Source organism: Oxyura jamaicensis, chromosome 7 (assembly GCF_011077185.1).
Source record: "Oxyura jamaicensis isolate SHBP4307 breed ruddy duck chromosome 7, BPBGC_Ojam_1.0, whole genome shotgun sequence".
NCBI classification, from domain to species: domain Eukaryota; kingdom Metazoa; phylum Chordata; class Aves; order Anseriformes; family Anatidae; genus Oxyura; species Oxyura jamaicensis.
The window spans coordinates 32,135,934-32,150,147 of record NC_048899.1 but is presented as its reverse complement, the minus strand read 5'-3'; the positions used below and the strand labels follow the sequence as shown (position 1 = coordinate 32,150,147).

The following is a 14,214-nucleotide window of genomic DNA, read 5'->3' as shown; positions in this document are numbered from 1 at the left end:
AGGTGGGACTTGATAGCAAGTCTCTCATTAGTTTCAGTGGGAATGGGTCCATAATGAGCAGCATAATCCGAGTTTCCTTTTGGTAAGTTTTGAATATTTAATGTTCTTATTGTCTCTTTGTTGACACAGAGCATTAGAGACGTGGATGAGTCTACTGTACAATTCTCATCAGGCTGCTGTGCTTGCATCCTCTTATGGTACAGGCATGTGTCTTAAACTCTTAGTGCTCTGGGGGACCAAGCTGGGCTGTTGCTTGTGTTTTGGTGTCCAGCTTACTTCCAGAGTACAGTTTCCATCTGTTACCTTTCAAGAGAAAGGAGGCAGCAGGCAGCATTGATCAGCAGGACGACACTTATTCTGCCTTTGCAGGACTTCTGACCCAAAGTATTTTGCTGTTCAGCTTGCAAATCCAGCTTGCCTTTCAGTGTGCAATGCATAGGGTACACAACAGAGACATTGTAGAAGATTCAGAATATGGACTTTGTTCCAGGTAACTCCAGCAGTACAGGAATGTAAGGAAAAAGAAAAAAAAAAAAAAAAAAAAAAAAAGAAAGAAAGCTGTTCCATGCCATTGTTTGCTGCCTTCAGCCTGCTCACTCCAGAGCCTTCTGTAAGATTTGATCAACATCATGTAGGAGATGCATATTTCCTCTTGCAAAACAGTCTCTCTGTCTCTGCCCCTCCCTGTCTCCCCCTTGCAGGCAGCTGCCTTTGCAGGCTTATCACTTTTAAGAGGATTCTGTCATACCAAAAGCCTTTGTCATCCTCCCCCTTACTTGACTTGATTTGAAGCACAAATAGTATTTATTCTGCACCTTTTCCAGATAGGGTATGTGATATATCGGGGCGTTTTCAGCCCATGAAACACTGAAACTAGTTTATTATTAAATATGTGAGCTGTATTTAAACACTCAAGCAGGGGTACAGTGTTAAGTATTTGGAATTATTCTAGTGCATGTCATAGCAAAGCAGGATGTGTATTCTTGTTTATGCCAGTGGTGTGCAAAGTTCACCAGGTTTTGTAATTAGAAGATGAATTGGTTACTTCTTCAGGTGATGGACGTCTGGGATTTACTCTGATTGAAGTTGCATTACTCCTGTCCTGTGACAAAATCTCACAGCCTGTGCTTTCTCCTATCTGTTCTACCATTCTGAGTCACATCTATTACATGTCAGTCTCTCTCCTAAAAATAATTGTTTGTGTTTGAATTACATCAGAGGTACCTTTGTCAATTTTTTTCTGAGTTCATTGAAATACTTTATGTGAATGTACTTATCAGGGTAACTTGAAGGGAAAGGTGTTTAATGGCTCTTCTATAGATGCTTGATTGTTGTATCAGTTAGTAGCAAGCAAGCAAAAAAAAACAAACAACAACAACAACAAAAACTATATTTATGGTTCCCGTGTGATCAAGATAACACTAATGCTGGAAACCTGATGGAATGGCTTTTTGAAGTCAGTGTTTTGAGGCTTTGTGCCTCCTGGTTTGTGTAAGAGTATTCAATGATTAAGCCCATAGCTTATAAAATTGATTCTTGATTAAAGTTTTAACATGGTAATAGTCCATTTCTAAGCCAGCTAATTTTTAAAAAAGGCATTCACAGTGATTCACAGTGCTGATTTTTAATTCAGTTGTGTTTATGGGTTTTAATTAAGATAATGTTTTGCTGTGAAGTCTTTGAAGAGTTACCAGATATTTGCACAGTTATTCAAGCTGGACAGTTCTCCATGAAAATACATATTTTTATGTCTAGAGTTTTTGCTAGCTGTTTTTGTAGTCTAGATGTTTTGCTTGCTCTATCTCATTCTCTCAACAGAGAACTTGGGCACATAATTAATGGTGTTAGTAGCATTCAGTGTTCAAATCTAGCATTTTTATAGACATCTTGTAAAACTAACAGCTGTAAAACAGCAGCAGCTAATAATACCCAGTCTGACTGACTTGTAATAGACTGGGGCACTTCGGAAAATTTTGCTGTCAGGTTGATTCTCTCTAGTTGTCTGTTAGTGTGGGTCTTAAATCAGAATTCAGGTAGTAGCTTGGTTCTCGGCCCATTATTTAGTAATTCAAATATTAGCTCAAGATGAAGAAAGGTGAAATACATCAAGCATGAACATATGTTAGCTCTTCCTTAATAAACTGCTTTATATCTCAGTGGCAGAATGTTTCCATTGAAAGAAGATACACTCAATTTTCATTGCAACCTTAAAAGAAGAAAATGCAAGTTACTCTATTTAAAAATGATAAGTTCCAAATTTTAAGTATCTTAAGTAGATGTAGCAGTTCATTTGTGCATACACTTTTGCAGAACTGGCATAGCAGCATGTTTAATAAACCCTTCATGACTCCATTTATTTAGTTCTGTAAGTCGCAATTTGCTCTGTCTTTTTTTCCTTCATATACAAGGGAGATTTAAAGATACTTGCATAGTTAACTTCATTTCCACCTGTGAGTAATGACATTTTAAAAAATCGTTTCAGGAAAAGCTGTCAGAAGACAGTAGGAAATGTAAAGAAGGCATGGAAAAAAATCACACAGTAGTAGATGAAGATTCAAGAAGTGAAAGCAGCAGCACTGAAGAGGAAAGAGAAAAGACAAAATTGCTATTAGAGCGTTTGAAGGCTCTGGAGGTAAGAAATACAACAGTTTCACACATAAAAGCCCACCTTGTCCCCTGCCTCATTCGTTTATTGTCACTGAATCTCCCCCGTAGTATAAATCTAATCTTTCACAGTTCACCTATACTCATATTACGGGATATTTCTTTTTTATAATTCATTTACCAGGGATGAATAAGAAACTCAGTCTCAGAATCACTGAAAGGATTTCTCTCTAATGTTGAGCATCATATATCTTTACAAAAGTCTTCATACTTGATTTTAATTCAACTGAGATCATTTAAAGAGATTTTTTTACTGTTTTTATTTCAATTATTAATATTTTCAGACAAATACAGATGGTTTAACAACTGTCATAAAACCAATGCCACTTCATTCTAGTTTATTGCTTAACATGCTCAAAGACTTAGCTCAGGTCTTTTTACTGCTGGACTGTGGAAAACCTATTTCTTTGTAGACCACATGGAAAACTGCACTCTTCACATTTTTAGTCCAATGGAAAATCATGACGCGCAAAGTACTGCATCTTGTGGTACTTACCACTAGAATTGTGGTACATAACCACTAGAATTGGAGGTCATAACCACTAGAACTGGAGGTCTTTAAAAGACGTTTAGATGTAGAGCTTAGGGATATGGTTTAGTGGAAGATTTGTTAGCGTTAGGTCAGAGGTTGGACTCGGTGATCTTGGAGGTCTCTTCCAACCTAGACTATTCTGTGATTCTGTAATTCAAGATGGTTAAAAATTCTTGAAGTAAAAGTTCTAGTTTTGTTAAGCAACCACGAAGAAGGTGCAGGTAGGATTGTAACCACTATATATTTATATATGTATGTTTACATATATGAACTTACTTTGTTCTCCCTGATAGAAACATGGATTTCAATGTGTATAAAACATGAAGACTATGCAGAGTTTAATATAAATTAAAACTAGTAATAAGACATTTTGAACTTACCAAGCATTTGCTTCATTCTCTTCTGTTCAAGCTATCTATGTTGTATTCTTTGTATTTATAAATAAATGCATTACAATGATTGTAGCGGCCTTTTACCTAAGCAGGCTCTTGGTAAACAAGGTCTTCATCACTGGGCCTTATACATTTTTAGTTCAAAGTGATGGCTCTTTTGCATCACTATTTTTGAGTTATACTCTGATCAAAATAAAACTGTGGATTTTTGTTTTTGAGGACTGTTAAAAGTAAAACATGGAAGGTTATAACCCTGTTTTGATCTAAATACAGATTCTGAAAGGTACAGAAAGTCCCTGTGGTATTTCTTTCCTTTAAAATAATGAGCAATTTGTAAAGTAAACACATTTAATATGTGCCCAGAGAAGTTGTGGATATCCCATCCCTGGAGGTCTTCAAGGTGAGGCTGGATGGGGCCTTGGCCAACCTGATCTAGTGGGTGTCATTCTTGCCTATGTCAGGGGGTTGGAACTAGATGATCTTATGAGGTCCCTTCCAACTCAAGCCATTCTATGATTCTATGAATATTAATTAACCTTAACTCTGCACAGAAACCAGCTGCGCAATAGGAAACTTTTAAGGCCAATATACCACTGATAAATATACAGTTTACTATGGTCTTGCTTTATCTGGCAGTGGAATTTGACTGTACGTTCTTTGTGGTCTTCAATTTTCAAATACCTGCGACTTGTGTTTACTTGGCCAGAATCTTCATCAGTCTGCATGACAGTTTCAGTTCTTTATGTCCCCAGTTAACAGGAAGTTGTTCAGCAATGTCACGGCCTTTATCAGTTGTGGCAAACTGCCCAGATATGTAACATAACATAATGGACAGACAGAATCTAGGCCTGGAAGGTGAGTGAACAGGTCCCCTCACTGATGTCAGTGCTGTGCAGGGGCTTGTTAAAAAAACACTTATTAGTGAATGCCAATACTTCAATAATTAATCTACATAAGGAGTGTAAGTAGCTATCAGAGTTGAAGGATGAACTGTAGGACTATCACTAATTGTGGCCCAAGATAATTAAAACAAAGTGTTGTTAATTGTGTGTTGTTTAATGGCATATATTCTTGCACTTCTTTTTTCTTGTGAAGAATATAAATTGTAATGTCAAAGAATCTATGGTTTATTAATTGAGACATATTTTTTTTTTTAGTTAGATGCTATTAGCAGTTCTAATCCTTTACTATTTGCAAAGTAATTACTCTAAATATTTTATTAGTCTATATAAAAAGGAACGAAAAATTGCTGTTTGCTAGTTCCTGTGCAGTGGGTGTCAGAATCTTTAATCTTACTTTACATTATTAGATGTTACAGTATGATACACAATTAATAAAATCAGCAAGGCTAGTAAAATACTTAGTAAAGTTGGTCCTCCATCTGTGCACTGTAGAATCTGAACATTGCATATAAACAGAACTACTGAAAAAGATAGTGAAAATGTGGGGCCTAACTCATTAATACCTCTTACTATAATTTCATGAATATCAGCACTTCTAAAATCTATTTATATGTCTTCATATAACTTTGTTTTTTATTTAGTTAGTTTGGTTTTCCTGTCCATTTTAGCAGTTTAACCCATACCGGGATGTAGCCTGGTCTTTCAGAACATTCCATCCTTCCTCCCTACCTGTCCTATTGCTGGGGTGTGCTTCTCTTGAAGTGAGGGCCTGTGTGTATGCATGTATATATAAAGGGATATTACAGTGTCCATGTGGGGAGAAGTGTGAGGAATTGGTGTAATGTTTTTATTATAGAAAGGTTTTTATTCAGTAGTTAAGTTTTTTCCTGGTTAATACCTTCTCTTGACTGACCATATTCAAACAAAAAAAAGTTGGGTAAGTCCAAGCTGATTTTTGAGTGAATGAAGAGAAAAAGAGGATGGCTTTTATCCACCAACACAGGAATAAATGGACAGTTCAGCCAGTAAATATAAAGGATAATAGATTGTTTGTTATTATTATTATTAATACATACATGAAAAAAAAAAAATAAAGCTCCTGTTCCATGCATGAAATAGTTTTTATCATGTCCTTTGTCAATGACTGCTGTGGTAGGTATGAGGTGAGTGGTAGTTTTCTTCATGAAGTTCCGGCAAGGTGAGGAGAACTGTAGTCATCTTGAACTGTCAGATATTGACCAGCAAATTACTGACTTTAAGTGGAAAAAAGGGCTTAGGCTTCATTTTCAGGGAAAAACTTTCTTTAAATGACTTCCTTATCAGTGGAGTTGTATTTAACATTTCTTTTCTTTTCTTATACTTGGGTGCTGTCAAATGTATTGCCAAATAAATGTCTGTAATACGTTTCAGGTTTTATTAAATTCTGTTTAACCTAGAAATTTTCTCACCGAACAATGAAAATCAGTATAATACAGTGTCTTTGTAGTCAGCCCAAGTGAAAGCTATCATATACTTCGATAAGAAATATATATACATATTCCCCCATTGCTCCTTTTACCTGTAATCTTTTTACATTCTTTATCGTTTACAGCAAATTCTATTTCCACTCTACTGACTGATAAATACCATACGTTTCTAATCAAATGAAACAGGTGACAAATAACAAATGGTTCACACAGTCTTGTATTCCGTTTTATGTGGTTGAAATTAATTGTGATTTCCTGGATATCAAAACTGCTTTGTGCCTTCAGCATTTTTAGTTGGCTGCTCCTGAAATGCCACTTAATTTACTTCAGCAGTTATGATCAAATGCCTTAAAACTCTTACAAAGCAAAAAATAAAAATAATAAAAAAAAATATCCCTGATAACTCTTTGTATTTGGAGTACTGCAAAAAATGAAATGCTAACGAACTACAGGGAATAACATCAACTCCTTGGTGGAATTGTATTTTTTAATCTGCTTTCATCAGCAGAAGGATTGCATTCTTTTATGTTTTGTTTTTGAAACTGGTAGCCAGCAATGTACAAAAAATATAATTTATTCTGGACATGCATCAACCCCTGTATAATGATTTCAGGTATATATAGATATATAGAAAATTACATTAAAGCAATATTGTTGCTTTTCCAAAGTCATATGCATATAAGTTGGGAGTTTTTCACAAAGCCTTTATTTGACCTCTTAGGTACGGTAGGTATTACACAGACTCAAAGTGCAAGATTTTATACTATTACTTTCCCTGTGACAGCCTTGTTCCAGCAAGAACAAATTACACAGTGCACAGAGGAAAACTTTGGGAATATGCTACGTTTGAAAATCATTATCTGTCTCCTGAGACAAGGGCTTCATTATCCAACACGGATACGGGCTCTTTGCCCCAATTTAGCCTTAAATGACAGAACTACAGGCTGCCCAAGCACCTGCATAATTGCAAGTGACTTAAACTGATATAGTGAGTTAGTGTCAGTCTTAATCTAAACATGTCTGTAAAAGCCATAGTTACTTTGATTTAAAAAATTTAATCAGTGATAAATAGTGTGTCAGCTTTGAAGGCTTATTAAAGTCTGTCATTTGCACAGACATTTATGCGGTGACGATAATTCAGCATGAATTAACTATGTCTAACTGTATGAAATGTTTGAGCTCTTCCAGACTTCCTTCTTTGCCATTGCAGTACTGCAACTTTCTTTTCAAAGCAACTTTCTTTTCTGAGTAATTGCTTTTGGTTTTATTATCGCAAATCAACGTGAGGGCTCAGTCATCCCCACAGTAAAGCTTTTGCTTATGTTCAGACAGAACTGCTGTGTTGCAGTTTGAGCCCATTGTCTCTTGTCCTGTCACCGGGCACCACTGAGAAGAGTCTGGCCCCATCCTCTTGACACCCTCCCTCCAGATACTTATTCACATTGATCAGATCAATCCCCCCGAGCCTTCTCTTATCCAGGCTGAACAGGCCCAGCTCCTTCAGCCTTTCCTCATATGAGGGATGCTCCTTTCCCAGTAAAAATTTTTGTTCTTGATAGCATGTCCTTTCACACAGTGCATGTCCCCTCAATTCTTCAAAAAGAAAGGTGATTGTGAGTCGAGATGGGATGAAAACTCAAGCAGACTGGACTCAGTTCCTGTCTCAGCTCCAGATTTCCTGCATCCTTTGCAGACTATTTTATTTCAACCTTGGTACTACATCTGGAGGCGGGCGAAGTGGTAGAATGGGGCTTGCAGTCAAATACCTTGGGAAGCAGGTTGGTTTTGTCTAGCTTCTTCTGTCTGTACGTACTCTTTTACTTAAAGACATGGAACTGGAAACAACTCAGGCCATAATACCCAGGATTAGTCTGGTAGGGTAACGTTTTACACAAGAAACAAAGAGGAAAATGGACAACGGAAGAGGCAGAATTAAGGTTTCAAGTCTGGATGTGTCTATCCAGCCATTACCACATAGAAGGAACATCTAAACTATAGATCCTAGATCCATTCTACAGGGAAAGAGAAAAAAAAAAAAAAAGAGAGAGAGAGAGAGAATCTGAATTCTCCCTACTCGTTCTAACATTCTTTGCTGGTTCTCCTGTGAAAGTAGGCACAGGACTGGCTCCATAGCTGCATTTCTGAAGGGGGAATTCGTTAAGTTTTAGTTATGTGGGGGCAGTTTCCCTGTCCAGAAGAGATTATTTGCCCTCTTTAGCCTATGATGGGGCATGACTAACACCTTGCTAAACACACAGCATATACATTACAATTAAAACAAGTACTGCCAAGAAGGAAGTGGTTGCCCTGGTTTGCTGAGTGCCCTCACTTCCCTTCCAGACCTTCTGCAATGGGAACAAATTCTGTTGGCCTCAAAAACTAATGACTGAAGGCTGCTCACAACCTTGCCACTTGGCACCAAATTGCAAGCCACTGGTGTAGCATTAAATTGTAAAGTTGAAGTTATCAAATGAAAAGCCTAATTCATGTGTGAAAATCTCATTGCTTGCAGGTGAGTGAGACTCAATGAAAGTTTCGGCAAACTAAGCTGCCGTAGAACCAATATCTGCTTGGGAAGAGTCAAGGAAATACTCTGATTTTAATTATGGAATTTTGCCCTCTTGTCCTTTTCCTGTTCATCATATAAAGATGTGTTTTGTTTTAAGAAATTGAGCTTTTGGGATAAAACTCACTCAGGATAATAAGCTAAATGTTCAAATATATTAGAGGGGTAATTTCCCTTGTATCATCACCATTAAACAAATGAGAAAGTATGTCAAGTATTTCCCATATTGTGCTTTTATTACCCTGTAGAAGAAGAGAGACATGATTTTTACAAATTGTGAGATAAAAGAGATATGAGAAGGTGACTTAATTCCTTTGGGTGTGTTGAGAAGAGAGCTTTATATTTGGGACTTTGTGGTTTTTGTTTTGCGTTTACATGGTTTTCCTGTTTTTTTCTCATTTGCCATGTGCTACAATGTAAATTGTTAAGAAAATTAATAATTGTATTCTTTTATATGAAAAGAAACATGCAATATCTAAGTGCATTTAAACTGATTCAGTTTAAACTGCATTGACAATCCACATAAATAGATTCAATATGCTGATCACCAAAAGCCTATCTACTTAATCCTAATTATTGGATTATTTTACTTTTAAATCTTCCTTCCTTTTAAATCTCTCCTTGTAGGAGACTTTTATAATTTGTTTCCTGAACTGTGCCTAAGAAGTCTTTCTCTCTCTTTTTTTTTTTTTTTTTTTTTAATAGCCATGGATCAGAAGATGAGGCTGGAAAAGTTTTATTTCCAAAGTTACACAAAGGCTGATAATGAATCAGCACTGACTCACATCGCTGGTTTCAAATACAATCCAGTTTATTCCAGCTCTGTGCTGGTAACAGTAATGTCAAACTGCTTTGGCTTCCTAAGAAATGAATAAATTTTTAAATGAAAAACAAGTACTATCATGTGGAACGTATGCTATAATCTGTTGATGCTTGAACTCTTTTATTGTAGATCTTCAGTGGCTCAGTTGTTCCTAGTCTTTGAGAAACAAATCTCATGGCTTCTACCTGTGTCTCATTGCCTTTGTGCTCTAGGATGTGTTCCTCTTTGCCATCTGTCCTTACCCTTTCCTGCTGCAGTCTTCAAATGCACATCTTTGCCACATGCTTGTACCTTCCCTTTTGCCAACACAGGCCTTCCTGCCCATCAGGTCTTCCACTGTGGTTTCTCCATCCCATCCTATATGCTGCAGATCAATGCATGAAACTGCGTTCTCCATAGATGGCGCACACCCTGAATTGCTTTCATTGTCAATGCACCTTATCAGTTCGGATGTTAATAGAAATTATATCTTCATACAGAAGGTGAATACTAAGAGAAACCTCTTCTGGGCAGACTAATTGAATTCAGTTAGGAGGTGATGAGTATTTAAGAAAAGAGAATATAGTTCTCACAGATGTCTAAAATACTGAGGATCTAAATGGACTTTCTTATTTTCTCACTCCCTTTACAATTTTTTTATCTAAGCCAGACAAAGTTCATGGCAATTTCTTTTCTGGCATGCAAAAATCAAGGTCTACTGTGGATATAAATTTACACAGGGATGTTGAAAATAGCCCACTGGAAGAGCTGTTGAGATTTGCTCTCTTTCTTGTTGCTGTAACCATTTGATGATATCATTAGAGAGGGACTGCTGATCCTCTGTTCCACCAAAACAGCTCCATCTCCTGAGCTAGGACAGAGCCTTCATATAAATAAGTCTGCACAGTAAGTCATTGCATCCATGACTGGTGGGGGAGGTCGTGCATATCTGATTTTTTCTGACTATCCAGTTCAATGAGAGCTTAAAGTACTTAGTTTCTAAAATCAACCATGGTGCCTCTTGGGAATTTTAGTCCAAATGACAGATGGTATTGTTTTCTTTTCTAACTAAGTCTAGAAAAAAATAGGGAAAAAAAAAAAAAAAAAGGAGTATTCAATTGCATCTCCCACAAAGCAACACAGCAGTGGTTCAGAAGTGAAATGTTTTGGGTTTGGTTAAAACATGCAGGGCTTCTGAATTTTTGGCATGTGGTGAAAAGGTAAAAGCTTTCAGATTGATTCTCTGCTTTCTGCTACGAGATTCCCGTGTAGCAGTAATATTTCAAAATGTGCTAATTCCTTGATCCACAGAATATGTGCTGATAGGCATTCCTGTTCTATGAGGTTTTAAAACTGCATTTAATTCTGTGTCATACACCATCGCCAGGAATTTTGGTGCATATCAGAATTTTTCTTCATTAGCCTGCTCATGGAATGAATTTAGGTTTTAGTAAAGGTTAGTAGCTTTCTAAACTAGAGTCAGATATTTCAGATGTGCTCTTATCACACACATCAGTCTATCTGAGTGAGGTACAAAGCACCTCCACCTGAAAGAGGTAGAAAGGCAGAGTAAATAACTTACATTATTCCTGATTTGTACCTTCTCAGGGTAGATTGACAAAAGATGTCATTTTCAATGACAGTAAACCAAACATCTTCCATGTGGAAGAAACATCTCTTCTGTACAATTTTTAATTTACATTCATATTTGGGTCTGGATAAGGTTTAGAAAATTATTTAGTTTACTTGTACTGTTCATTTTCTGCCCAAATGACGGCGTGTACACACTGGAAAATTACGGGAATACTTTAGGATACTCAAGATGTTATATTGATCTCAAGAATTTTTACAAAAAAATAAGGAGAAAAGAGATAAGTGTTTTGATGTTTGCTTTAGCACAGCTAATTGTCATTGCTTGTATTTATTGTAAGGGCAGATTTTTCTATGATACTCCATTTTTTTACAATGGCTTTTTTCTTATAGTTTTTTTTTTTTTCTGTGGTACTTACTTGGCTGATGTAACAACCACTCCATAAGAAGTTCAAAATACTGAATATAGCAATAAGAATAATGATTTGGTGCCAGAAGGTCTGAGAAATAGGTCTAGGTAGTGGAGAAAAGGTAAGTTACAGAAGTGAAGGAAAGTCATCTTGGTTTTATTAAACCTGTCAAATTTTCTCTATTGAAATAAATGTTAACCATGTTCTGCAAAGAGTCCTTGCTACGTTGCACTGAAGGAATCTGATATCTAGGTCTGACTTTTATAATATAAATAATGGTAGTTTTTCAGTGCCCTTCTCTCCATGTATAGTGCCTTCTTGCACGTAATCAGTAGATAATGTGACTTACCTTTTATAGCAATCAGGCATGTGATACAATTGAAAATTCACTCTCCTCGCTGAGTGAAATGAGATTTTCCAATAGTATGTTATAGATCTAGGTGACTGTGTTTATCCCAACACATCTATCATTGCAGAGAGTGAGACTCAGAAGTTTTTTAAAACAGTCTCTATCAGGTGTTCACTCTGGGCCAGGCTCCATGAAAGCCCCTTTGTGAGCCCTCTCATCCCTCACAGTGGCACTTATTTCAGAGGAAAGATTCTGCGTAACAGATTTTAGAATCATGCCATATATCTTTAATTTGAATACTCATGCATGCAATTTGGCTGACAGTAATGGGAGTTGTATAGTTCATAAACTAAATAAATAGCTGCAGTTCATGTCAAAGTAGCATTATCAAGAAAATCCCTGTATTCTGTGGGCGTTCTCTACTGGCTGTGCAGGAAATCCCAATTAATTTACCTCAACTGCTGAATTGAATCCCTTACAACTCTTACATAGCGAAAATAATTACTCTCTTCTCATTTCTTTTCACTGGCCTTGGAAAATGAAACAATAATGAGGTCCACATGGTGATGCACTTTTAGTAGTTTGACAGTGATTCCATCTTGCAGGAACACAAAATTAGAGATTACAGCTGAGACTCTGGACAGGTATAGTTATACTCAAATTACTAGAATTACCAGAGCCATGCTGACTGGCATCATGTAAGTGCTTGTCATGATGTGGATTTGGGCTCCTGTGTTGGCTGTATGTTTAATTACACATGTGAAATCTATACAGTTAACATGGTTGTGGAATTCAATATTCACTGGTTTTATTACACAGCCACTTCAAAAATTTACAGCAAAAAATACTCAATTATTTTTAAATCTACTTAATCTATCTTGTCTACAAGCCCCAGATCTTAAGATTAGTAATAAGTATCTAAAAAGAATAGATAAATCAAATGTGGAATAGTCTCACTTTGGTCCATTATGCAGGACTGTGATTTTTCTTGATGGTTCCATAGATGCTTGGTAACCACTAACCAAATATTTGAGTTTTTCATCAAAACTGCTATACGTGGATATGATGTAACCTTACATCCACTAACTTGCATGCCTGCATGTATGTATCCATGCTTTAGTATACATTTGTCTGATTCAAATATACAATACTATTAAATGCCAAGTATAGGTTTTTTTTTTTTTTTTCGGTAAGGACAATCTTACTCTTTTTTTTTCTTTTTTCTTTTTTTTTTTCTTTTTTTTTTCTTTTTTTTTTTTCTGCAAGTGTTTCTGAATTATTTGTTTTCACATACTGCCCATCACTGCCTGCTCTAAGTTCCCTTTCCCCATACGGTGTCGGGGAGAGCGTCCATTCTGCTGCTTCTCAGGATGAGCACCTTTCCTCTGCTTCCCACGTCAAACAGCTCAGACAGGGTCTTTGCCCTGGGTAGCCTCTGCTCTGCCTTTTAGCAACGTGCAGCTGTCACCTTTCCATTGAGACCAAGAACTGCCATCTGATCTTCTTGACATATGTGCCCACGTTTCCTCTGCAGGTGGAGGAATGATTAAATTGCCTGGCAGGGCTCTGCACGCGTCTGGGATATGCAGGTGCATAATGCCATCTAGAGGGCAGAGTTTCTTCCCTTCCCACGGGAATAGCGGAGATAACTACTAGCCTTCCATTACATGTGGTGACAGAGCCCATTCATCTTTGCAATTCATGGACTTTCCTATTTCTGTTCTGCTTAGTATAGATGCATGCAAGGCCAGCCAAGACTTGGATATTATTTAGAAGAGGAGAAAGTTCCTTTAGTACTTACCCTTCCCATTTATAAGCTTTCAGGTTTTCTTATTGTCTTCGAACAATCAAATGACATGTTCTTCCAGAATAATCTTTCTGATTTTAATGACTGTGGCCTTAATATTCAAGTTATTTAGAAAAAGAAAAAAGAGGAAGCAAGTAAGACCAAGGTTTTTCATCCACCTTTTCAGTAAATCATTCACTAACAAATCTAAGACTAAAATCTAAAAAGTGGTTATTTTGCTAGCCAATGTCCTCTGTAAAGTTATCGTAACAACAGTTTCAGATCAGCCGAAGAAGTGGATCCAAGGTTTGTTAGGCTGTGGAGGCTGTCGTGCATTCCACACTGCCAAGCAAGATACTTCAGGTAACAGAAGCATCATTTTCGTTGGGACTAATTAACTCCTCTGGAAAGCCAGGGCCTTAGCCCTGCTAGAACAGGACGTTAGTAACCTGAGCTAGCTTTGGGGGATCTCTGCAGAGCTCCTTGGTGAGTGTTGACTTATCCTCAAAGCTAAGGAAAGAGCTTGTGTCTTCCTCTTGGTTCCTCTTTGTGGGGCGGTATATATATACACACACACACACATATATATATATATATTTTACATACCAGTGCTGTTATATTTTGTACTCTTTTTATAAAATTTGTCCTTCACAGTGCCCCAAATTCAAAATTTTACTGAATCAGATTGGTAAAACTAGGCATTCTCAGTTCATTGTAACAAAGGACTTGCTAATATTAGGAGAAAAATCTATTTT

At 36.8% G+C, this 14,214-nt stretch overlaps 1 protein-coding gene across 18 annotated transcripts in view; it reads left to right on the top strand.

The window, feature by feature from the left end:
• NCKAP5 (NCK associated protein 5) overlaps positions 1 to 14,214 on the top strand; it is a 440,247-nt gene that overhangs the window by 315,968 nt on the left and 110,065 nt on the right. For all 18 annotated transcript variants that reach the window (XM_035332339.1, XM_035332337.1, XM_035332336.1 and 15 more), the window contains one exon: positions 2,483 to 2,632. In XM_035332339.1, coding sequence (XP_035188230.1) covers positions 2,483 to 2,632 — 150 coding nt within the window. The remainder of the gene's footprint in view (positions 1 to 2,482; positions 2,633 to 14,214) is intronic.